General features: G+C 44.4%; 1 protein-coding gene across 2 annotated transcripts in view; it reads left to right on the top strand.

Moving 5' to 3' along the window:
- GRK5 (G protein-coupled receptor kinase 5) overlaps window positions 1-23,213 on the top strand; it is a 168,313-nt gene that overhangs the window by 45,680 nt on the left and 99,420 nt on the right. For both annotated transcript variants that reach the window (XM_083504964.1, XM_083504963.1), the window contains exon 2: window positions 2,488-2,583. In XM_083504964.1, the coding sequence (XP_083361090.1) occupies window positions 2,488-2,583 (96 nt within the window). The remainder of the gene's footprint in view (window positions 1-2,487; window positions 2,584-23,213) is intronic.

Genomic DNA, 23,213 nt, shown 5'->3' with positions numbered 1-23,213 from the left:
TGACTCTGTCTGATTTTTAATGCATTAATTTGGTAATGCATTGATAGGTAGGTGTCAGGGAACTGACATCGGAGCTAGAGGCGGAGGGAAGGCTCTCAAATGATGCTGGAGAAGGGCCCAGCAGGGAGAGAGGCAGCTCAACAGATGGGGAAGCAAATCAGCGCAACACCAGGGATAAAGGGGGGCAGATGGGGGAATCGGCGAGAGGGCTCCAGGACTCTTCACCGGACACCAGCGGGGAGAGCACGGGTCCTCCGCTACCCACGCCCTCCCTGCGCAGAAGACTTCCGCGCAGGGAGAGTAGGAGGAGACTTGGCGTCAAACAACTTTTATGTTGGAAAAGATTTAAGAAACGCCAACTGACGGATTCTGCTAGCGACTGAGGCAGCCACGAAGTGAAGGGCTGTCCAGACAGAAAGGTTTAACCAGGCAACATAGCCAGGAGAGGCGGCAACTTACGCACGAGCAACCCATACTCATTACAGTAGGAATTCGTATTACCTCTATGTTATTAATGCATGATACAGGTATCTGACTACTCCAAGGACTTTGTTTATTTGTCACTTGTAAAGCTGTTCTTTTCCTAATGACCTCATCCAGCTGGACACAAGGCTAACTCTTTCTACCACAATTGTGAGGATCAGAACAGCTACCTTTTCTGTACATTGACTGGCCAAATATTTTCTAATATAAATTTTCAAAAGAGAAAACCAAAAGTCTGGGGTGGGGGCAGAGTGGAGAACTTGGCAGGGCTCTAATGTTTTTGCTGGTTTTGTATATGTACACATACATTTGGAACAGTGCAGGCAGCTTTTGGACCAGACCTAGTAATTACAGTCATTTTTCTATTTCTATTTCTAATATTATTTAGACCAGTGTTTCCCAACTGGTGTTCCGCGGCACACTAGTGTGCCGTGAGACGTTGCCTAGTGTGCCGTGGGAGGGAGGCTCCCCAGGTTTAAGGAAGCTATCCCCCCAGCCGCGCAAGCTCCCAGAGCGATGCCAAAGCTGCGCGCACCTTTGCCATCGCTCTCCAACCCGTTCGGGGGGCTGGGGTCGGGGGAAGCTCCAGCTTCCCCCGCCCGCAGCCTCCCAAGCCCCGAGAGCGATGGTGAACGTGCGCACACCATCGCCATCGCTCTCTGACCTGTTCGGGGGGCTGGGGAGGGGGGAAGCTCCGGCTTCCCCCGCCCCCAGCCCGCGCAAGGTCCCAGAGCGATGCCGAAGGTGCGCACACCTTCGCCATCGCTCTCTGACCTGCTCTGCGGGCTGGGGACGGGAGAAGCTCCGGCTTCCCCCGCCCCCAGCCCGCGCAAGGTCCCAGAGCGATGCCAAAGGTGCGCACACCTTCGCCATCGCTCTCTGACCTGCTCTGCGGGCTGGGGACGGGAGAAGCTCCGGCTTCCCCCGCCCCCAGCCTGCGCAAGGTCCCAGAGCGATGCCGAAGGTGCGCACACCTTCGCCATCGCTCTCTGACCTGCTCTGGCGGCTGGGGGCGGGGGAAGCTCGGGCTTCCACCACCCCCAGCTCCTGCAAGCTCCGGGAGCAATGGCAAAGGTGCGCTCACCTTCGCCATCGCTCTCGGACCCTTTCTGGGGGCTGGGGGTGGGGGAAGCTCTGGCTTCCCCCACCTCCAGCCCCGCAAGCTCTGGGAGTGATGGCGAAGGTGCGCTCACCTTTGCCATCGCTCTCGGACCCTTTCTGGGGGCTGGGGGCGGGGGAAGCTCGGGCTTCCCCCACCCCCAGTCCCGCAAGCTCCGGGAGCCACTCTGGCTCCCATTCTGGGGGCTGGGGTCGGGGGAAGCTCGGGCTTCTCCCGCCCCAGCCCCGCGTGGGGGGGGGGAAATAATTTTTTTCCCTTTATTTCCCCCCCAAAATCTAGGTACGTCCTATGGGCCGGTGCGTCCTATAGGGCGAAAAATAGGGTAGTCAATATAGGCACAGAGTTAATTTTTTAAACATTTTCTAATGGTGGTGTGCCTTGAGATTTTTTTCATGAAACAAGTGTGCCTTTGCCCAAAAAAGGTTGGGAAACACTGATTTAGACAAAGGGGTTTGATGAGGCAGGTTCATACAGCCCCTTTTGGGGTTGTACTGTGGCAAGTAATCTCTTGTTCCGGCACATCTAGGGATGGACTATACTTGTGTCCTGTTTTCTGACAGTTGTGGCCTCCTTTTTATGGGTCTTTAAATTTGTTTGGGGGGATGTAAGCTGTTTTGCCTGTTTGGGGGTGGGTTTCTGAGCATCGTCAGTTTTTCTTCTGCAAAAGGGGTGTGTTGTGCTGCCCACAGCAGTTTATTCATGCAAGGCCAAGAAGATGTGCTCATGATTCCCCATCCAACTACTGTACACCAATAACACAAAACCTTGAACACTCTGCCCATGCATGCATCTGCGTCCCACAGCTGAGATGTGTGGAAGAATAGGAAAGATGTGAACAGAATACAGTAAAGAACTTAATCCCCATCTCTTTTCTACTCCTGCAGGGGGTGGAGGAAAGCGCAAAGGGAAAAGCAAAAAGTGGAAGGAAATTCTGAAGTTTCCACATATTAGTCAGTGTGATGATCTTCGAAGAACAATAGGTAAGAACCGTTTTCTTTGTTTTGTTTTTCTCATGTCTTTTATCAACACCCTTTCATGTAGGAAGTTGTGGGAGGCTTGGCTTTAATATGAATCCTAGGGAATTGTGATTAAACCAGCTCATCATTTTGCCTCCAAGGTAACATTTTAAACTTCTTAGCATCTTTTAATTAAAGTCTGATTTATACCCAAAAATGCAAGAAAATGATTGAGGCTTATTCATGGAAGGCTTTTTGAGTCTCACCCACCCATGTTTACAAGTACCTAAGATACTTGATGCCACATTAATTTTAGCAAGGCAGCAATCAATGGCCTGGACTGATTCCTTGCTAGCAGGTTCGCCTTGCATATGAATGGTTCAGTGCGCATGGATTTGCATTCATGGCTGCATGGGGACATCACATAAGTATCTTGCCCTTGTGGCTTGTATAAATTATGTGCTAAATCGAATAAGGTGGGTTTTAGGTAGTGTGGGACATTTTATCTGTTACTGCAGGCATCCCTGTATAGGGAAGTTTTTAATGTTTGATATCTTACTGTGTTTTAATATATTGTAAACTGCCCAGAGTGGTCGGGGCAGCCCAGTCAGATGAGCAACATATAAATAATAAGTTGTTGTTGTTGTTATCCCATTTTCTTTTTTGGAACTGTGAGCTGAAAAATGAAAGGTTTGTACACAAGGCACAAACCACTGAAGACATGCCTTCATCCCAACTGCATTACTTTTTTAGGAGTTTTGAAGGGTTTTCTCATGCCTAATGGATGTCACACTTTATTTGATCTTTGAGTTGCAGCCTCCCCGGCCCTATCGCAAACTACTGTCCTCGAGTTTAAAAGCAGTTTTGCACTTATTCATATCCAGTTGTCTTCCCATAAGCACATACATAGGGTTATTTTGATCTCCCAGCGGCACTGAGAATACTAAACCATCAGAGAGAGTGGCTGGTTAAAGGGCTACCCAATGAGCTGAAGGAAGTTCTGAACCCAGGTCTTCCTGGTCAAAGACAAATACCACCCCAACCTCTCTCAACCTGGTACCCTGCAGAACCAGTTGGATGTGATTCCCATGCTTCCAGACCATTGCTTCCTGGGTCTGATGGAAATTGTCATCCAAAAACATCTAGAGAGCATCATGTTGGGGAATGCTTCTCTGTCAGTTACACCACTGGTGGGTACACCATGGACCATGATACACCAGACCATCACACGGACATATCAAGGGCACTACGAGCTTCTTCTCATTGCTAGCCTTGATTGCAAGTGGAGGCTGAGGTCCCCAGCTCTTTTCTGTCCTGGGACTGTTTTGGTGGCAGCAGCACACAACCCTGGAACCGAGCATAGCTATGAGACCCTAGCTTTCAATTACATGGCTTTGCTAAAGCTAAGATCAAGGAGGGAATTTCTGTGTCCTAGCACCTGCCTAGAATGCTGTGCCGCTAGTCTAAATTAGACTGTTCTGTGTCATTGTGGGACTTGCTAATAAAGGATTGATACCCACGCTGCAGCCTCAGTTCCTCAGCTGCGTGGTTGGGATTTGGAATGAAATCTGCAGAATTCTGTTGATGTTCCTTTAGTGAAATGCTTGGAATCTTCATTTATTTTGCAGGTGTACTTTACTTATGTTAAATAAAATTGAATAGGCAAAAGCTGATGATTGTGATTTTTGATTTTTGATTAACATTAATTACTTTAAAAAGAAACGTCTAATAAACCAAGATTCCCCACCCCCGCCACACACACATCAAAACAGTGAAGGTGACAAAAAGGCTGATGAGTTGTGTTACCCTTAATTACTTCAAGAAATGTAGCTGATTTAGTCTTACATAGCACTGTTCACACTGAAATAAAGATTTTCTTAACTATTTAAGTTGAAGCCTTCCTGCTTCATTCTGATTAATCTCTAGCTATGTGTTTATAATAATATACTGATTAACCTCTGGTTATGTACAGTCGTACCTTGGTTTTTGAACAGAATGCATTCCAGAAGTCCGTTCAACTTCCAAAACATTCAGAAACCAAGGCGCGGCTTCCAATTTGCTTCCAGTTGTTTCCAGGCATGCTGGAAACAATAGCGGAAGCTGCATTGGATGTTCGGTTTCCAAAAAAGTCCGAAAACTGGAACACTCACTTCCGGGTTTTGGTCGCTCGGTAGCCAAAATGTACCAGTACCAAGGCGTTCAACCACCAAGTTACGACTGTATTTATAATAATTTCACAAGGAAGATGAAAACAATTATGAACTCATAACTGTTCAATTGTAACTCTAACCTCTTGGATTTCTAACCTGTAGATTTCTGATCGAGAAAACCAGTGTCAGCAAGTGATGTGCTACAGTGTCATTATTAGGATCATTTCCAGGCAAAACGGTGAATGATAAGTTGAGAAACAAAGTAGGGCCTCGTTTTCAGGCTTGCAGCTATTTCTTATTGTGCTGACAAGAAGTGTGGCCTGTACAAAAGCAAGGGTATTTCCCCACGTTTATCAAAGGGAGCTCAGATTAGCTCCAAATGAAGTTCCTGTGGCTGGTTTCCCAGCATGTTAACTCAGTAAACATGGGGAAAGATGCTGATTTTGTGGCAGTGCGATGATCACATGCAAACAGTATTTTGTTAGATGGTTACATGAGTCAACCACTGCAAAATGCTATAAAGCATTCTTGTTGGCTAATTCTGGGTGGTGGCGGGGGGTGGGGGAGCGGAGGGACTCAAAAGGACTCCTATCTGCAGCAAAAAACACACACCCCAAAACCAAATAAAACCCAGCACGGATTCAATTGCTGAATTAGCCAGGCACGATGGTGATGATGGCATGATGGCATGATGGCCTCCAAACTATGGGTCATTAAGGTAACAAAGGAAGTGCCTCTTCTGGAGAAAAGGGAACAGATAGCACTGAGAAACTCTGCAGGTAACAAGAGGCAGCAGTTGGTCACAACTCCCAGGTTAGATTGTGTGTAAGGCATTCTTCAGCACCCTGGTGTCCTTCAGATGGGACCATAACTGCCATCAGCTTCAGCCAGCCCAAGGCAACATTTGATTGTGGTTAGGAATCAATTAAGTAAGCCTGTGTGCGTTTATTGTAAGCACAAGAAAAACCTAAATAACGAGCATTAGTTATTATGCTTTTCAGGTCTTCTATAGGCATTCCTCGTACATTTCCATACCCCAGCTATCTAGAAATTCAAAAATGATCCAAGAGTTGCAATGAGACGCTGCGTGCTGGTTTCGCCACATCACAGGAAACTGCAGACTTGCCCAGATGGGCTATCTCACACCCATTGTCTTTGTCATTGCAGCGTACTTCCTTCCAGATGCGTAACTTGCCCGTTAAGTGGTGATTGTTAAAAAAAAACCAAAAAAACCTCACTATCTTGGGGGTGATAGTTTCTTTTCCTGCCGTGTTGTGCATTCGTTAATTTAATACAGCACATGGGAGTGCCAGGTTTAAGACTATTGTCTTAGTTGGCTGGTCCTAAATCTACAAAGCTGGTGGGTTCAATATAGCCCCTGATTGGCCAAGTGATCCAATAGGAAGTTCTGGTTTTTTCACTTAACAGGGATTAGAAATCACCCACCTGGGGCAAATGCTGTACGTCATGGTTCCTCCAGTTCTTGCGATTCTAACAAATGTCCTGGGCACCCTGGTGAATCCTTTGAAAGAACTATGTCATTCAATAACAGCTTTAATACCACATGAACTTGGGCTTTGCTATGACTAAACGCTATTGTTTCGCCATTCTTGGATCTCCTCTCTTTAAATACTTGAAGCTCAAATATATTTTCTTTGAACACCATCCCAGTATTGGATGAACTGTGGACTGTTTTCCGCAATTGCGAGCTTTATTGCAGTGCATGGAATCAAGTGAAAAATGTCATTTTTCATAATACCATCAGAGAAAGTATGTGAAAAACAAGCCGTTTTCTGCATCTGGGGAGGCTGAAAACCGAACACTGAACAAACAGGCTGACTGTACTTGACAGGTTCCAGGACTTCAAGGGGTCACAGGGGAAATGAGTTTTAAATGATCTCAGCCCACATTCTATTTGCAGCATTTATTTCACAAAACTTAATCCATTAAGGATTACTTTGGCAGTGGACAACCAGAGAGGAACCAAGAAAGCTATTGCTCTTTTCCCATAAGGGGGCAGGCAACAAAAAACCCATCTCCTCCCCTATGTAAAACTAGAGAACCCATATTTGACAACTTTGCTCAAACGAAGCTTAGAACTAATACCACTAAGTAGCTCATTTTATTTTATTTGTGGTCAAGAGTAGTAAATTTCCTACAGTGAATTCCCTTGTGTGTGGTGCTCAGTGTTACAACATACCCTGAACATGCTCCAAAATCCTAATACAATCATGGGCAGAGGGGAAATGGCCTTTTGTTTATCACTGAAAACAAGAGGGGTGTTTGTCGGGAGTTTCTGGGCCTGTCATGATCTTATTTGGTAACACGAGTTACTGACTCTTAATTAGTATTTATGCAGAATGCTTGAAATTAGAAGGTGCCTTAGTGCTCTGTATTCATGCTGAGATATATCAGCTGACTGTTAAGTAAACTGTCTTTGAAAGGAATTTAAGGGACCTGACGTGCAAGATTTGTGCAGGGGGGAAGATGAAGGATAGAATTCAAGTGCAGTGGCATCTGGGGAGGGGAGGCTGGTCCATTTGGGTGAATGGGGCGCTGTCTGACTCACCTCAAGCCTGCTCACAGCCAGACCCACTTGGCTTGCCCTACAACCAGTCCAGGGATTAGCACTGGCTGACAGCCTTCTGCCTCCTTAGTTTCAGGCCACATATTTAAAGCACTGTGATCCCACCTGAGACAGTCATGGCTTTCCCCATAGTTTGCTAAGAGTGCTGTCAGTTGTTAGGAGACCTCTATTCCACTCCCAGAGCTACAATTCCCTGAGTGGCTTTACTATCACTCCCTCTTCTCAGGGAACTCTAGAAACTGTAGCTCTGTGAGGAAATGGAGGTCTCTTGACAACTTTCAACACCCTCAATAAACTTCAACTCCCAGAATTCTTTGGAGGAAACTGTGAGGGTTCAAAGTGGTATTGTATTGCTTTACCTGTATGGTGGGAATGTGGCATCAGTGTTTCCTTTGCAGAGCTCATCAGGGAAGAGGTTGGGGACAACACTAGAATTAGTTGGCTGTCTGACATTAAATCTGGCTCTGCTTGTCATTAAATTTGACTCCAACTTGACTGACTGCCTTCGGACCTCCCAGTCCTAATCAATACCACCCACCACTGCAGGTATGTGGGAGGGAATGTGGTGGGAGTGGGCAGATTTGCACCTCAGAATCAGTATTTTTTTTTGGGGGGGGGTCACAACTTTTCCACCCCAGCATTGTGGCGCTGATCCAAATCAGCCCTGTCCTGATTTTTAGAAAACCAAAAGACATTGGGAGCCACAGTGACAAGTCTCCTGCCTCCCTAATATTTATTGCTTGAGGGAGCAAGAGAGCACGAAGTCGAGCTTTGTGGAAACGTGGAATCCATATTCAGTTGTGGAGCATTTACCACAAGTGGCTGAGGGACAATGTTTCACCCTTTCAGTCCTTGCTGTGCAAGGTGAAATTTCACATTGTCTCAGTTTGTATATTGAATAGTGACCTCTAGCCTTCTCATTTTTTGTGGGTTAGTGCCATGAGACCCTGGCGGATTTAATACTTCCTGTACTGCAGACTTTCTTTGGTTTTGCTGCTGTTACTACCTCCTTGGCCATCTGTTTCTGCAAACACTGAAATACTGTTGAGTCACACACTCAGCAATGATACAGTATCATTGCATGTGTACACCACTGAACAGCAATGGTTGTCAACCTTTCTTTCTGGCATGGTGAGTGTGTGTTTGTGTGTGTGTGTGTGATGCATACACGGGATCATGCTAATCAAACACATGTGTTATCTCAGAGCGAAATACAAAAGGTACTTAGGACAGATTTTACCACTTGGAAAAGCATGTATGAATAATGGCCCCCGTTTATACACAATAACATTTTATTATATGTCACCCTGATAATACCTTTGAAGGGTGTGGTATAACCTAAATAATAAATGATTATACACACACTCACACACATATACACAGGTACAAAAAGTCCCATGCATTAATTCTTTCTGTTAGGAAAGCAAATAGGCCATAAAAATTGACACTAGAATTATATGTCAAACTACTATGCCATAGCAGCTTTTACAAACATCTGATTGATTTGTTCTATGCCTAAAAAGCACTCCTTCTCTGTTCATTTGATTGCCTGCTTTTGGGGGGCTTACTTTGGGGGCAGGGGGAAACATCATCCTGCCTATCACTGTATTGAAGTTTTTCTGTTTTGTCCAATTTGAGGCTTGGTTGTCAGATTACTTTGTGAAATGGCTTCACAATTTGCTCCACAAGGGACAAAACATGATGTAAATTAGATTTTTAATGGTCTTAGAGGTCCAGATTAATTTAAAACTGCATACTTTAATAATACATTTCCTTTTTTTTTCCTTTGGAGGGGAAATCATGCCCCACTTAAAATAGAAAATAATACAATGCAATAAGAGTTTCTGGTGCAAACACCAAGGATACATGCACTAGATTTGCACATTGCAAAACGGGTCCAAAACAGCCCTAATCTAGCTGTTCGGGATGTGTGCAACAGCTGTGAGTTTGTCAGTTGAAGCATTTGTTTGCAGAATACATTGCATTTGCTGCTTTTCGAGACCTGTGCTCTTTTAAACACAGTTTCTAGGAGAATGGAGGTGGGGAAGAATCCATGCCAGCTAAAATCATGAGTTGTAAAGATTATGGAATGCTTTAATAAAAAACATGCATTCCTGACAAGCTTAGATGAATATAGGACATCAGCAAGTTATGTGGCAGCTCCCCATCAGAGTTCTTGAGCTGCAGTCCTGTGTGCATCAGTAAATCCTATAAAACTAAACATGACTTACTTTTAAGGAAACATGTATAGGATTGCACAGTTGGAACATGAGGGTACCAGGTGAGAGGCAATTCTGCAGCCAGGATGCCACTCCTCAGGATGTCTTCTCCCCAGTCACACCTTGTAACAGGTGACTTTCTGCCACAAAGTCCATCCTCTCCTTCACCGTAGACCAGCACAGCCCATAGGTACCTTCTTCTTTTGAGGCTGGAAAGCAATGGGGATTATCTATTTGTACCACAAATGGGGGGGGGGATGGATTGTGTTAGCAGCAGTACCGTTTAGTACGTGGTGGATGAAACTGATTACTTCTAAGATAAACAAGATTTCCTTTAAGAGATTACAATGCTGATTGTGTAATATTGAAGGCACTAAATGACAAAACCCAAGCACTGTACTGCATAAGAAGTAAGGGGGGGGGCTAACTCCTAAAGAGAAGTCAACCCTTTGCACCACCTGATGATCTTAGCACCTTGATCAGCAGCAGAACTTGGGGTCTTCTCTTTAAACCATTATTTTGTTTATTCTGTTAACTGGCAATTTATCCACCCCACCCCCCGCCTTTTCTTGTGGGTATGGAGATTCAAGTGATCTTTGGGTGCTTGCATTCTGAGGAATACATTCCAGGCAAGAGCAGATCTCCAGCTACAGTCATTGACATGTAAACAGCTTTCCTAGTTGACAGATAGGGCAGGAGGGGGGCTATATTGATGTGAGTGGAAACAGATGCTCAAGTGGCGTGTCTTCACAGGTTCCATGTGCCAATGTGTCACTGTCAAAACTAGCAGAGCACACATGAAAAACCTGAGCCATCACAACTCTTTGAGTCGAAAGGGCTGTAACTTCCTTGATTTCATTGGAGATAGGCCAAACAGATCTTGAGGTATGAGTTCCTCAGTCCTTCACCAATATTTTGCCTCTAACATGTCAGAAGACCCCCCACAAGGTGGGAAACTAAACAAACTCTTACTGAACAGTATAACCAGTAGGCTACCTTTTGTTTCTGATGGTCTGATATCGCACAGAGAGAGCTACCAGAGATAGGGCAGGATCAGTGAAAATCAGGTGCCTCACCTTACGCAAGAGGGAGACCTTTTCAGTAATGGAAAGCTATCAGTGGTTGCAACCCACTAAAAATATGTAGTCCTCCATACACTTCTTTGAAGACTTTTGATTTTGCTATTTTCAGATTTAAAACTGTAGATCTAGGAGTGGAGAGCCAGTGATCTTTCGGTTGTTGCTGGACACTCCAAGTCCCATCAACCCCAGCTTACTTGGCCAATGGGAGTCCAGCAGCGTTTGGAGGGGCACAGGTTCACCATCCATGCTTTAGATGTTTTGATTTCAGATTTCATTTGTATCCACCCCCCCTAAAATTGTTGTTCTTGTTTGCAGCCTGTTTGACTAAAAATAGAGATGGTAAGAACAGCCAGGCCAGAATGAAAGAAACTGGTTTTTAAGAAATGTGATCAGGCTTTTCATCTTGTGTGGCTAAAGAGAGGGAGGGAATAGGGAAAGACAGGAATGGTCTTAAGACCAAAAACTTTTTTATATCTATGGCAAGCTCTGGAGTGGAGGGGGGAAAGGGCGTAGCACAGATGCCAGTGTGTCCCCTTGAAAAGTGGGGTGAGAGCCGATGCAAAAGTCAGAACGTCTGAAATTGGTGTGATGAATATTGTTTTACAGAAGGTTTTTTGCATTTGACATTTTGAGCATGTGATTTAATAGTGGTTTGGCTGCTTCTAGAAAATAGGAAGAAAATGTTCCTGGCCTTTGGCAGGAGTGAAAGCGACAACCTTCCCAACACCCTCATTTCCTTTAGTTTAAGGTCTGGCTTCCAGGGGGTGGGAGGCTGTCGTCACATCATCAGTGAGTTCAAATGAGAACACTGTAGCGCCAAAGAGCCGAAAATCCAGGGAGAGGGAACTGAAAGCAGACAACTTTGTTTCTTTCTTGTGGAGCATGTCCCAGGTATCGCCAGGAAGAAAATCTGCAGTATAGTTTTGCTTTCCTCCATAACAAGTGTCACTCAACAGTCTGTACCACATTTTGGGATGGCTGGGGTCAGTTCAGCATCTTACAATCCCAAGTCATATAAACTGTGGTCTCTTCAGTTTGCTTTCTGTGCATCTTTCGGAGGAGGCCAAAACACTAGCTTACTGTCTGCCCTGCTTCTGCGCCTGGCGTGTTCTTGCTCATGTCTTTAAAACAAGTATTTCAGATGAACCTCTTCTTGGGTGTCTGCATGTAGCGCAACATTCAAGATTTTCCATTGGAGCAGGAACTTGTTTCAAAGAGGGCCAGATTTGATGAAGTGAACATGTGTGAGGGCCGGCCGGAGTAGGATTGAGCTTTTTTTTTTTACAATTTTACCCCAAAGCAGACTTTGGACATGCCTGCTTTGGAGGATGATGACTTCAATACGCAAAAATGTAGAAGGCTGCTTCCTAAATACAAATGAGCTCTACTTCCATGTCTCTGGTCAAGAATGGGGAATCTGTGACCCCCCCACTCAGATGTTGTTGAACTCCAACCCCCATAAACCCCAGTCAGCATGGTCAGTGGTCAAGGATGATGGGAGTTATAGGTACCCCTGCCCGTACGGGCCTGTCATGTCCGACTCTAGGGTTGCGTGCTCATCTCGCTCTAGAGGCCGTGAGCCAGCGCCATCCGAAGACACTTCCGGGTCATGTGGCAAGCGTGACGAAGCTGCAGCTGGCGAGCCAGCACCAGCGCAGCACACGGAAACGCCGTTTACCTTCCCGCTATAAAGCGATACCTATTTATCTACTTGCACTTAAGAGTGCTTTCAAACTGCTAGGTGGGCAGGAGCTGGGGCCGAACAACGGGAGCTCACCCCGCCGTGGGGATTCAAACCGCCGACCTTCTGATCGGCAAGTCCTAGGCTCTGTGGTTTAACGCACAGCGCCACCCGCGTCCCTATTTACAACTTACATGCATCTTAAAGAAAATGGTGTTAATCCTTTGCTGCAATATGCCTAAATCAGGAACCCATAATGAGGTTTTGCTTTTTACCATTCATGCGTTATTTGTCTTTGTTTTTCTCTATGAGATGGAAGTCTGTATCCCACTACTGCAAAACGGGTTGATTGAATAGTGTGGCTTCTTGCATTGTGATCTTATTCTTCGTGCAATTTCTTGGATCAATGAATGCAACAGAGGGAGGGCATTGGGGCGGGGGCGTTTTCATTCAATGTTACGATTACACCATTTTGTCTGTAATGAGCATCTATATCCATAGTCTCAGGTCCAAGTTTTCCCAGCCCTTCAATCTAGGATCTTTTTTGTAACTTGAAATGTCCAATTATGAGTCCCCACCCACCCACAGATTTACAAACCACAATAAACTTTCGATTCAGCTGTACAATTTTATAAAACAATTGCACTTTCCCCTGCGCAACATTAAAATGGGGGGGGGGGGGAGAAAGAGAAGTTGATGAAAATATTGGTTCAGTTATTCTGATTTTCACTATTTGCTGCTGTTTAGAAACAATAAGCGATAAAGAAGGCAGAGCATGCGGAAAGGTTGGTCTTTTTGACAAGCAGACCCTGAAACTTGATAGTTAAGGTCAATATTTGATAGTTGAGCGACCAGCATAAGTCCTAGTATCTGTTAACATTGCTCAATGATTCCAGTTTATTTTTAGCCAGACATAATTAACCTGAATAACTGGTTGCACTTGTAGTATTTTTAGAGAGTTCACATGCTTGTTTAACTGAACCATTATTTGTTGCTTCCTTGTACTTTGCTGTAAAATTCCTAATAAACTGAACAAGAACAATAGTCAATTGGGCTGGATGTCAACACAAAAGGAGAGATATTGTAAATCAAGGGTACTCCAACCTTGCCATAGGGTTCATGCAAACCTAGAAGAAGTGTATGAAAGAAGTCTTTCAAGATACATCTTAGCTGCAGACTAGCGTATTGAAAGTGAACTCGCTTCTTGATGGTTCCCCATTGTTGAAAAGTGTCATGAAATGGACACATGCTGAATCATTTGCGAGATAAATTGAAGGTGAACTAATCCTGGGTGGGTGAGGTATAAGCTCTTGTTGACTTCAACTTGCAAAAAAAAAAGAAAAAAAAAAAAGGGTAATTTGATCTGGTCCTTTCTATCAGTCCCTGCCTTCTTTCATTTTAGCATTTTAAGGAGGGGACCTTGTTAGCTCAGTGGAAGACCATGTGGCTTTTATCCAGGAGACTAGTGCAGCCTGGCACCCCCCAAATGTTTTTGGACTACAACTCCTATCAGCCCCAGCCAGCACAGCTGTACTGGTTGGGGCAGATGGGAGTTGTAGTCCAAAATGCGTGGATGGCACCAGGTTGGCAAAGTCTGCCCTGGAGTTTTAAGGTAACAGGTAACAGAGCTAGAAGAAGCTATATAGACTTGAGACCTTGAGAAGTCTCTGTCTTTCAGAGTGTGTGTTGTACTGGCTGAATGGCTCAGTTGGTTAGAGTATGGTGCCGATAATCCCAAGGCTGCAGGTTCAATCCCTGGATGGGACAGCTGCAGATTCCTGCACTGCAGGGGGTTGGACTAGATGATCCTCAGGGTCTCTTCCAACTTTACATTCCTATGATTCTGTGTAGACCAACAGCCTGATGTGATACTAAGCAACTCATTATATTTGCACGTTCGTCAGTTTTACTAGATAAAAAGACTATAGCCCTTTCACTTTTTAATGTAATGGTTCTTTAATCCACCTTTCTCCCAAGGCAGTTTGTTTGGCACAGCATTTATCCCTTCAGCAAACTTAGGGTCATGGTGGTGTATATTGTTGCAGAATGCAATTGCCTGTCTTCTTATATAGGATTTTTCAGTTTGTTAGTTTTTTTGTTTGTTTGTTTCAAGTATTTTAGCACTGCTTTTCAATCATAATTCCAGGGCAATGCTTTCTGTTTTCTTAGAGTCATAGGGTGGTAAAGGGCTGCAAAGATAATGTAATCTAATTTCCTGCTAAATATAGATAAATGAACTTCCATCCTCACCTTAAAAAAAAACCACTAAATGGAGGAAATCCCATACCTTTCAAAGCAACTCATGAGAGGTAAATTGCTGGAAGACATTAGACTCTAGTATTAAAATGTTTCCACTGATGCTTTCTCAGTATTGGCCAAAGCTGTATTTTATAGTTTTTCTTCTAAAATGGTCCCTTCAGTTCTACTTCTTATTGAATGTGGCTAGTTCTGCCTATGATGGATGTACCGGGTTGTTCTTAGCCTCACTTCAGCTGGTGATTCTGGGCTCACCAATTGGCATAACAATGCCTTTTATCTCCCCAAATGCAGTATTCTAATTTATTTTAAAGAGATGCTTTCTAATACTGAAATGAGTGCAAAACTATATTTGTTTTGTTTTGTTTTGTTTTGTTTTAAGCAACAAGTGTCTCAAACAATTCCACAAGTAGGATGGGGGGGGGTATTTGAGGTGGAAAGAGGACTTCATCTCTTACACCGATCCTTTTCACTCTGTCCCTCTCATCTCCACCCTGGACTCCATAACTGACTTACTTGATAGAAACAAAGATGTCTTTCTGCTTGCTTACTCATCCTGGCCACCTGCTGCATGGGTGGGGAACCTGCAGCCCATGGGCCAAACTTGCTCCACCAGAGTTCCCAATTTCCAACCCCACCTGTCGAAATTTGGCCCACCAGGGTTGCAGAGATAAGAGCCCAGGCCATTAGCTAGGGAAGGTTCTCCACCCCTGATTTTCCTGTCATGGGCCACACACTACAGACCACAATTTTCACTGGCCTGTGAATGCACTCGAATGCTAACTTCTGCAGGAAGGGTAACTGCTTTGAGGAAGTTCAAAGCGGGTGCTTAAATGAGCAACCTTTTCATTTTCATTACAGCAGTTGCCGCTGGCAGCAATAGTGCCTGAACAGTTCCTGCTTATGGACTATTTCTGGTTATTTTTACTGTTGTTTTCACTCTTGAACGAGCCCCCGAAAAGGGAAACAATGCGGCGTTGTCTGTTTGCGAGAGACCTTCGCAATTTTCAGCACACTTGAACTTTTTCCTTTTTTTCTTTTTCTTGAGCCTTAAATAAAGGAGATTTCAAGGGCAGCTGTTCAAAATGAGACGCCTTCCTCAAGAAACCCAGGATTCACTGTGGGGAGCAAAGTGTCGGGCGTGTGCTGCTCGCTGCCTTTCCCCCCCCTCCCTCCCCACTTTCTTCTCCTTCTCCTTGCTTCACAAATGAGATCAGTGGAAAGCGCAAAGGGAAGGGCACGGAGACGGCAAAATCTATTGGAGGAAATGTACTTTTCCATGCCTGTCTGGCTTGCTGGGCCGCACATTCCTCTCTACCTGATGACAGTATTATATGCTCGGTTGTGGTGGTAGTTCGGCAGTTGCCCAAAGCAGCAGATCCCAGGTGCCAATGAAACTTTCCATTGACAGGGGTGGGTTCAGGACTAGCTGTAACAATAACTTCAAACACTTTATTGCTGTCGTAGCGCAAGGCTTTACCGGGGGGAATATTTTCAGCAAGCATCATTCCCCCCAAACCTTAAATTCCTATAGCTGTATCTTTACTACATACCTGAACACAGGAACTCATTACTTAGAAAGAAATACATTGAGGTTTATTGATGTTTCATATTTTTGCTGTTGCTGGCTTTTTACAGGCCTGGTCGGTGACTCAACCTTGAATTTTTTGAAGTTGGGCTGTCCTGGGAGCTGTAACCTCAGAAGCCCTTGCCATGTGTTGAGTGCAAAGAAATCTTGGGGAAGCTGTGCTCTCTGTTAGAATCAGCTCAGTGCTGGTGTGTAAGAGCAATTGTTCTTGGGGATATGTAGGAGTATATGCACGTGTGCAAATGCCGATATGTACGCACACAGTCTTAAAATAGACAACTCCTACATTGTACAAATTAAGTTTAGTCTAATGAGGGGCAGAGGAGCTGCACAGTAAACAAAGATGAACGTGTTTTGTATAGGCTACAAGTTTAGTTTATTTTTTTCAGTTGAAAAACTTCTTATTCCCAAACAGCTTTGGAGCAAGCAGTGTGGAAGGTTATCTCCCTTTTTGTCAATCTGTCCATCCTTTAAGATGTTGTGCCCCTCTTGCAAGTGCCATTGTCTTCTGAGGCAAGGCTGGTGGCAACACATGAGAAGGTGTTTTCTTCTTCTTCCTGTGTTAGCTCCCTGTTTATGGAATTCGCTGCCCCAAGAGATTGTTGTTGTTGTTGTTTGGTCATTTAGTCGTGTCTGACTCTTCGTGACCCCATGGACCAGAGCACGCCAGGCACTCCTCTTTTCCAGTGCCTCCCGCAGTTCCATCAAATTCATGTTGGTAGTTTCGAGAGATTAGGTGGGGTTATCTCCATCTTTATTTTGTATCCCAGGAATTGGCAATGTTCCTTTTAAAACAGGAATTTGAAGGTGTTGCTGTTTTAATGTATGTATTGCTTGGTGCTGCCCTTTGTATTCGTGCCTTTTTAATTTATCAATTTATCAATTTGTACACTACAGTGGTACTTGAAGTTCATACGCAAATGGGCACATGCACATATGCACATAATAAACTAACAGGATCCCGTGGTTCTACATTGCCTTCAAATGTGTTGTTTCAAAACAATAGGAACATAGCCTATTCTTGCTTATTGCCGCCTATCCCCCCAGTTTACCAGTTGCTGGAAACTGTAGGAGGGGAAGGTGCTCTTGATTTTAGGTTCTGCTTGCAAGCTTCCCATTGGCCACTATGAGAGCACTTGACTAGATGGACCATTGGCTTAATCCAGCAGGCTCTTCTCATGTTCTTACATAGTCCAGTGATTTGTGTTTTAATGTTTAGATTGTTGTGGCATTTATATTTACATTTATGCGTACAAGCCATTTCAAACAGTTCGTTTACGGAAAATTAGTAAAAAGAATTTGAATAAATCTTCAGGAGCAAACTAGGCTTTGCAACCTTCGCACAATTATTTGAATGTTTGTTATCACGGCCACATGTCTCTTGATCCGGATCTCATGTGTGCCAATGGAAGCTTTCCTTCCACTGCAGCTAGGAGGTGCAGGAAATCCCATCCAGATTGGGACTGTAGCAGAAGGCTTATTCCTTCCCTAACCTGGGAACTACAGCTCCCTTTGCCTGTTTCCAGCTGGGGTTTATGGGCAGTGAAACATGAGAAGGGCACCAGGTTGGGGAAGGCTGCTACATACCATCAAAATGACGTTCTTGTATATTCTGTGTTGCCATATTGGAAGGTCCAATAAGAGTACCAGATATAGATCAGTGGGAATGACATCATTGTTTTCCAACTCTGATGGGTGTCTTCCTCATCCCACCCCCAGCTAAGGTGACTGTATGCATCCATTTAGCATGACCTTCCCTCAGGCCTCACTTTACTGGGCAGTCTCATATCCTAGGAGGTCATGTGACCTCTATTGGAATTCTTGTGATTCCCCTCCCTTCCTTGACATCCCCCGCCTTCTCCCACCAAGTACCTCTAAGTAGTCTTGCAGACTCCTTTTTTTTTTTTTTTTTTTTTACAAGGTTGAAAATTAGTTGCAATATGTTTCCTTCAGTTTCCTGGAACTGGAAATGTTTGCTTTGTGCCGCATGCAACAACAGTCCCAGAACCATTTTAAGCATTCAGAGTAGAGCCTTGCCCCAAAATACTCTGTAAGCGGATATCATCAAACAGAAGATTAAATAAAAACACAAGAGATGAAATAAGTTGTGCATTTCAGTCAAAGGACCTATAAATGGATTGTCCGGAGGTAGAAGAGCTATTTTACTAGTTCCCTTCTTTGACGACAGAGTACTTAACACAGCAGATCTCTGCCAAAACTGCTACAAACATAGACTATAAAACCTTTATTCACACAACTCCAAGGAGCGCCTCAGAACTCGGAGGTGACCTTTAATATTCAACCTTCCCCACCCCACACCCCCAGTCATAGGATTCGTCAACTCCCAAGACTGTCGAAATCTCACCAAGATAAAAACTAAATTACTATTTTACAAGCATTTCACTCTATATCAAAATACAATTTAGGAAGGTACTGCACGATCGCGGCGAAGCATCTAATCATGTCAGGGATGAGCAACAGTAAAAAGAGAAAAAATATTCAGAGGCAGGTGAACGACATGAATTTATATGGGGTCCTGTCTCATTTGGCATAGGTAGCATGCAGAAATCGTGTCCAGAGGTTACAGGTTTGAGCCCATGGAGGGAAACAGGGTGTGCCTTTGCTGCCAACAGCCCTACATGCACTGGCTCCACCCTTAATGCAAAGGTCTGAAGGGTTTTTAAAGCATGTTCAAGTTGAACTTTATTATTATTTTATTAATTGCCTTCCACACATACCCACAGCAGAGACCTAATAATCCAGCAGGGAAAACCTGTGGGAGCCAAAATGCCTCCACCTGCTTCTGGAAAGTGCAGATGGCAACCTCTTTGACATATCATCTCAACAAGAATGATGATACTCTTACCATTAAAGCCCTGAACTGCTTGGGAGCCTCCCTATTACAGTATCAAGCCACTCCTGCCCTGACCAGGTGGCTTCTAAGCATCTTGAACTGTGTGCTGACACTCCATTCCAGGCTTCCTCAAACTTGGCCCTCCAGATGTTTTGAGACTACAATTCCCATCATCCCTGACCGCTGGTCCTGCTAGCTAGGGATCATGGGAGTTGTAGGCCAAAAACATATGGAGGGTCGAGTTTGAGGAAGCCTGCTCCATTCTATCCAGTGAGGCATTGCCACTGGGGATTCTTTCTTTCTACTCTATCTCACTCTTCATGAGTCTCGCTTGAAGTGGGGTTGTGGAGATGCAGCTGATTCAGAATGAAGCAGTCATCTGGGATGTTACTCCCAAATCCTTATTCTACTTAAGTTCCAGGTTCTGGTGGCTTTATCCTTAAAGTGCTGTACAGACCGAGAATCTGGTATTCTTGAGGTAGTATCTTCTCCCCTCAGGTGAAACTTCAAACTGTCTTGTACAGATAGCCCACTTTATCATGTCACTAACAAAATAAGAATGGACCTTTCTCAGTGATGGCCCTCTAGTTTTAGCAATCACTTCCTTTTGAGGTTCTCCAGATTTGAGACTTCAGTAATTTTCAGCAGGCTTGAAAATCCTGTTTTGTTTCAACAATCCCTTTTTATATATAGCTAATGTGCCTATTTGGTTTTACTGATCTTTATCATTTTTTGCTTATCAGCTTCCACAAATAGTCTTACTGATGTGTTGATTCCTTCCCTCTTTCCCACTTGAGAACTGTTACACTGAAAGGTAGGCAGTAAAATTTTCTGAACAAGTAAATAATGGAAGCTTTAAAACGCTTAAAGCAGCTTACTTTCTTCTTTGCTGCTGCTGGGCATGACTTGAAAAGTTATGTGCTAAGCCTTCCTACCGCTTTCCAAAATCTGCAGAGATGGCCCTCATAAACATTTCTGGTGCAAATATTTGTACGAAGACATTTGTACAAGTGCGTGTGGGATTCTGCTTTCCAGCAGTATTATAAGAAGGAAAACATCCCTCCAAATGTTTGTAGAAAACAAATTTTAAAAAGGGTTTTGTGGACAACACTGAAGCACATTTAATTTGGAAGCCATTGAAATACTCTCCAAATGCTGTTTGCAATTCTCGCCTGGTTTTTGTCTTGGAACATTTCCATACTGAACGTAATATTTCTGCAATGCATGATGTATATCCCTGTAGCATAATACCATGACTGAAAGGGGAGGATATAAAAAGAAACTAAGAAATGATGCACAAAGCAAACATTGTCTGAATCTAAATAATTAAATTTCATAGATAAAGATGAGAAATGGGCTTTGTTTGTTTTTAAGAGACACAACTGACAAGCAGAAGAAATTAAGCTGGCAGGCCTTAAATACCATTTAAAAGAATTCCATTGTCGAATCCTGATTGCATCTATATTTTTAATTAATCAGACCAGCGTCATGTGCATCAAAGCTGTACCCACTCTGGGGGCTAAGTTAAGGATCTGTCAGAGTTTCCATTATAAAAATCCTGCATTCGGCGGGGAAATAACTCGGGCATAAAAATATGCTCCAGGCTGAAGCTGTACCATAGTAGGTCTAGACAGCTCTGAATTATGCAAGTGTTAACGGACCTCCTCCCAAGAAGCCCTTTCTTTTACTACGCTGCTAACTGAAAATGGTTGCAGTTTAATATAAGAAATTTGACAGACGATTACCTCTTCAAGTGACCTAATAGACTTCATCATGCAGCCCAAATAAAAGTGAAAGTGGATGAAAGATTTACTTGCAGATATGGCAGCAGCATGTATTATGGATAACTTTTTCACAGAGGCTGCTTTCGGAATAAGCTTTCTGCACCTGTGCAATGCTAATGGCACATCCCCTTAGTGTGCAGGCTTGTCTTCAAGACAATGCTCATGGCTTTCTTTTCCATCTCCATAGAATGGACAGACACTGCACTCCCAAAGTAAAACAAGAGGATTAGTTGTGTTGGACATTTGCAACATGAACCTGCAGAGCTAGAGAGGAGCAAAGACTACAGGCCTACTGCTGGGTTAATGGAAGATACACATTTTAGCTGCGCAGGGGTTCTGATTAGTTGAATGGCCATCACATGCGTTTACAACAGGATTGGGACTTCTACCTATCATCCATGCACGCGGAACAAATTGCACAGGGAGAGAGCCACACAACCTGGGACCCTGTGGGGAATAAGCATACAGCTTATGCATGAAGGCACCCTTACTACAGATAGTATTGTTTGCCTGTCATGGACTGGCTGGATGCAGAGGGCTGGTGGGAAGCACCAGCTGGGGAACCCCCAGCGGAAGAAGGCTCAGAGCCAGGGCATTGCTGGTGGGACATTGATGTGTGGTCACAGGGAGAAGAGGGAGCAGACAGGGGGGAGGAGGTGTTAGAAGCTGAAGAGACAACAGGGTTTAGTGAGCAGGAGGAGGCTGTGGCAGAGAGCAGTTCATAATCAGAGGCCTAAGTGGAGAGGAGAGGGTCCAAGATGCAGAGATGAGGCAGGCTGCTGAGGAATCCAGGGAGTCATCCCTCCTGTTGCGACCAGCTCCCTTCCCTCCTGGTCTCCCAGAACATGCAGAGAAATGAAGGGGGGGCAACAAGAGGCAAGTTGACAGAGCCTTAGGTTCCTGGGGAAAGAACCAGGGGAGGAACGGTGAGAAGACAGGGACCTTCTGTCCTCATAGCTGCTTCATTGGGGTAAGACCTGCTGGGAAGGGTTGCTGTGACCACTAGAACAGAACTGTTTTTATTTTATTTTTAATAAATAGTTAACTTCACTGACAACAGTTTTTTTTAATTACTGATCTACTCCTGACAGTGCCCAAATGTCAGGGCACCAGGTGGAGTATGTGACACTGGGAAGGGAAGGTTAGTTAGCACTGTTCATTCACTGCACATCATGTTTTTATCTAGTCAGTTTCACATCTTAAAATTTCATGGGATGTGGGGAGTGGCAGCAATTAGGAAAAGGAAGTAAAGAGGTGTTTCTTCTCTCACTTCCTCCATTGCTTTTGTGCAGATGTCCATCTGCTGGTGCTGAATCAAGACTAGTATTGTGGTAGCTTTAAGTCATCCCTGTTGCTTATCTGTCATTATTGTTGTTGGCTTCCGCCTGTCCCGAGAGACAATGGAATGTGCCTCCAGGGGTGAAGTCAAACTGCTGGGGAATCGCAGCACCTGCTGTGGCTGTTAACTCGTAACTTCTACCTCCTGCATTGTTTTTGCTGTTTTAGCAGCACCAAAGTGACCTCCCTGGGCTGCAAGCCTGACCAGTGTGCATGGAGGTCCTCTCAGCCTTGCTGAGGTGATCCAGAGGAAAGCAGAGCAATATGTTTGGCACCAGTTTCACTGCAGGAGTTGCCAGAAGGAGGCGTTCAAGGCGTCTTTGGGACTCCACTCTGGATTTGTGTAGGGCTTCACTCCTTAGCCTTTTCTTCTCCTGAAGATGTCCCACAAAGCAGCGGATATGATTTTTCCTTGGGGTTTACTTCCAAAGCCTTTCTCACAAATAAGTATAGCCATAAGGCAGCGGAGGGCTAGGATCAGAGTTGTATATGTTGTTGTTTAGTTGTTTAGTCGTGTCCGACTCTTCGTGACCCCATGGGCCAGAGCACGCCAGGCACTCCTGTCTTCCACTGCCTCCCGCAGTTTGGTCAAACTCATGCTGGTAGCTTTGAGAACACTATCCAACCATCTCGTCCTCTGTCGTCCCCTTCTCCTTGTGCCCTCCATCTTTCCCAACATCAGGGTCTTTTCCAGGGAGTCTTCTCTTCTCATGAGGTGGCCAAAGTATTGGAGTCTCAGCTTCAGGATCTGTCCTTCCAGTGAGCACTCAGGGCTGATGTATATACACAGCTTTAAATTCAGCGGTGTATTTAGACTTCACCTTAAAGAAATTCACTGATTTTTTCCCCATGGTGGTTACTGACCCAGTTTAGAGGCATTGGGTGTTAAGTGCTGCCAAGTACCTGTATTTGCCTAATACTAATTACATAGCATTTCTTTTGAATGGTTTGTAAAATGTAGTCCTCTTGATAGGCTAGTTTCCATGGCTTTAAATTGAATACCAAGGTCAGCTCACCATTGACTTGACTTACCCAGGGAGATGGTAGGGTTCACTGTTGGCTTAATTGTTTTTGCAAGCAGTCATTTATTTGAAGCAATGAGAATTATTTTCTTT

The sequence above is a fragment of the Podarcis liolepis genome, assembly GCF_965112155.1.
Source record: "Podarcis liolepis genome assembly, chromosome: 5".
NCBI classification, from domain to species: domain Eukaryota; kingdom Metazoa; phylum Chordata; class Lepidosauria; order Squamata; family Lacertidae; genus Podarcis; species Podarcis liolepis.
Note: the sequence above shows the minus strand (reverse complement) of the source record. Positions and strands in the feature narration are given on the sequence as shown.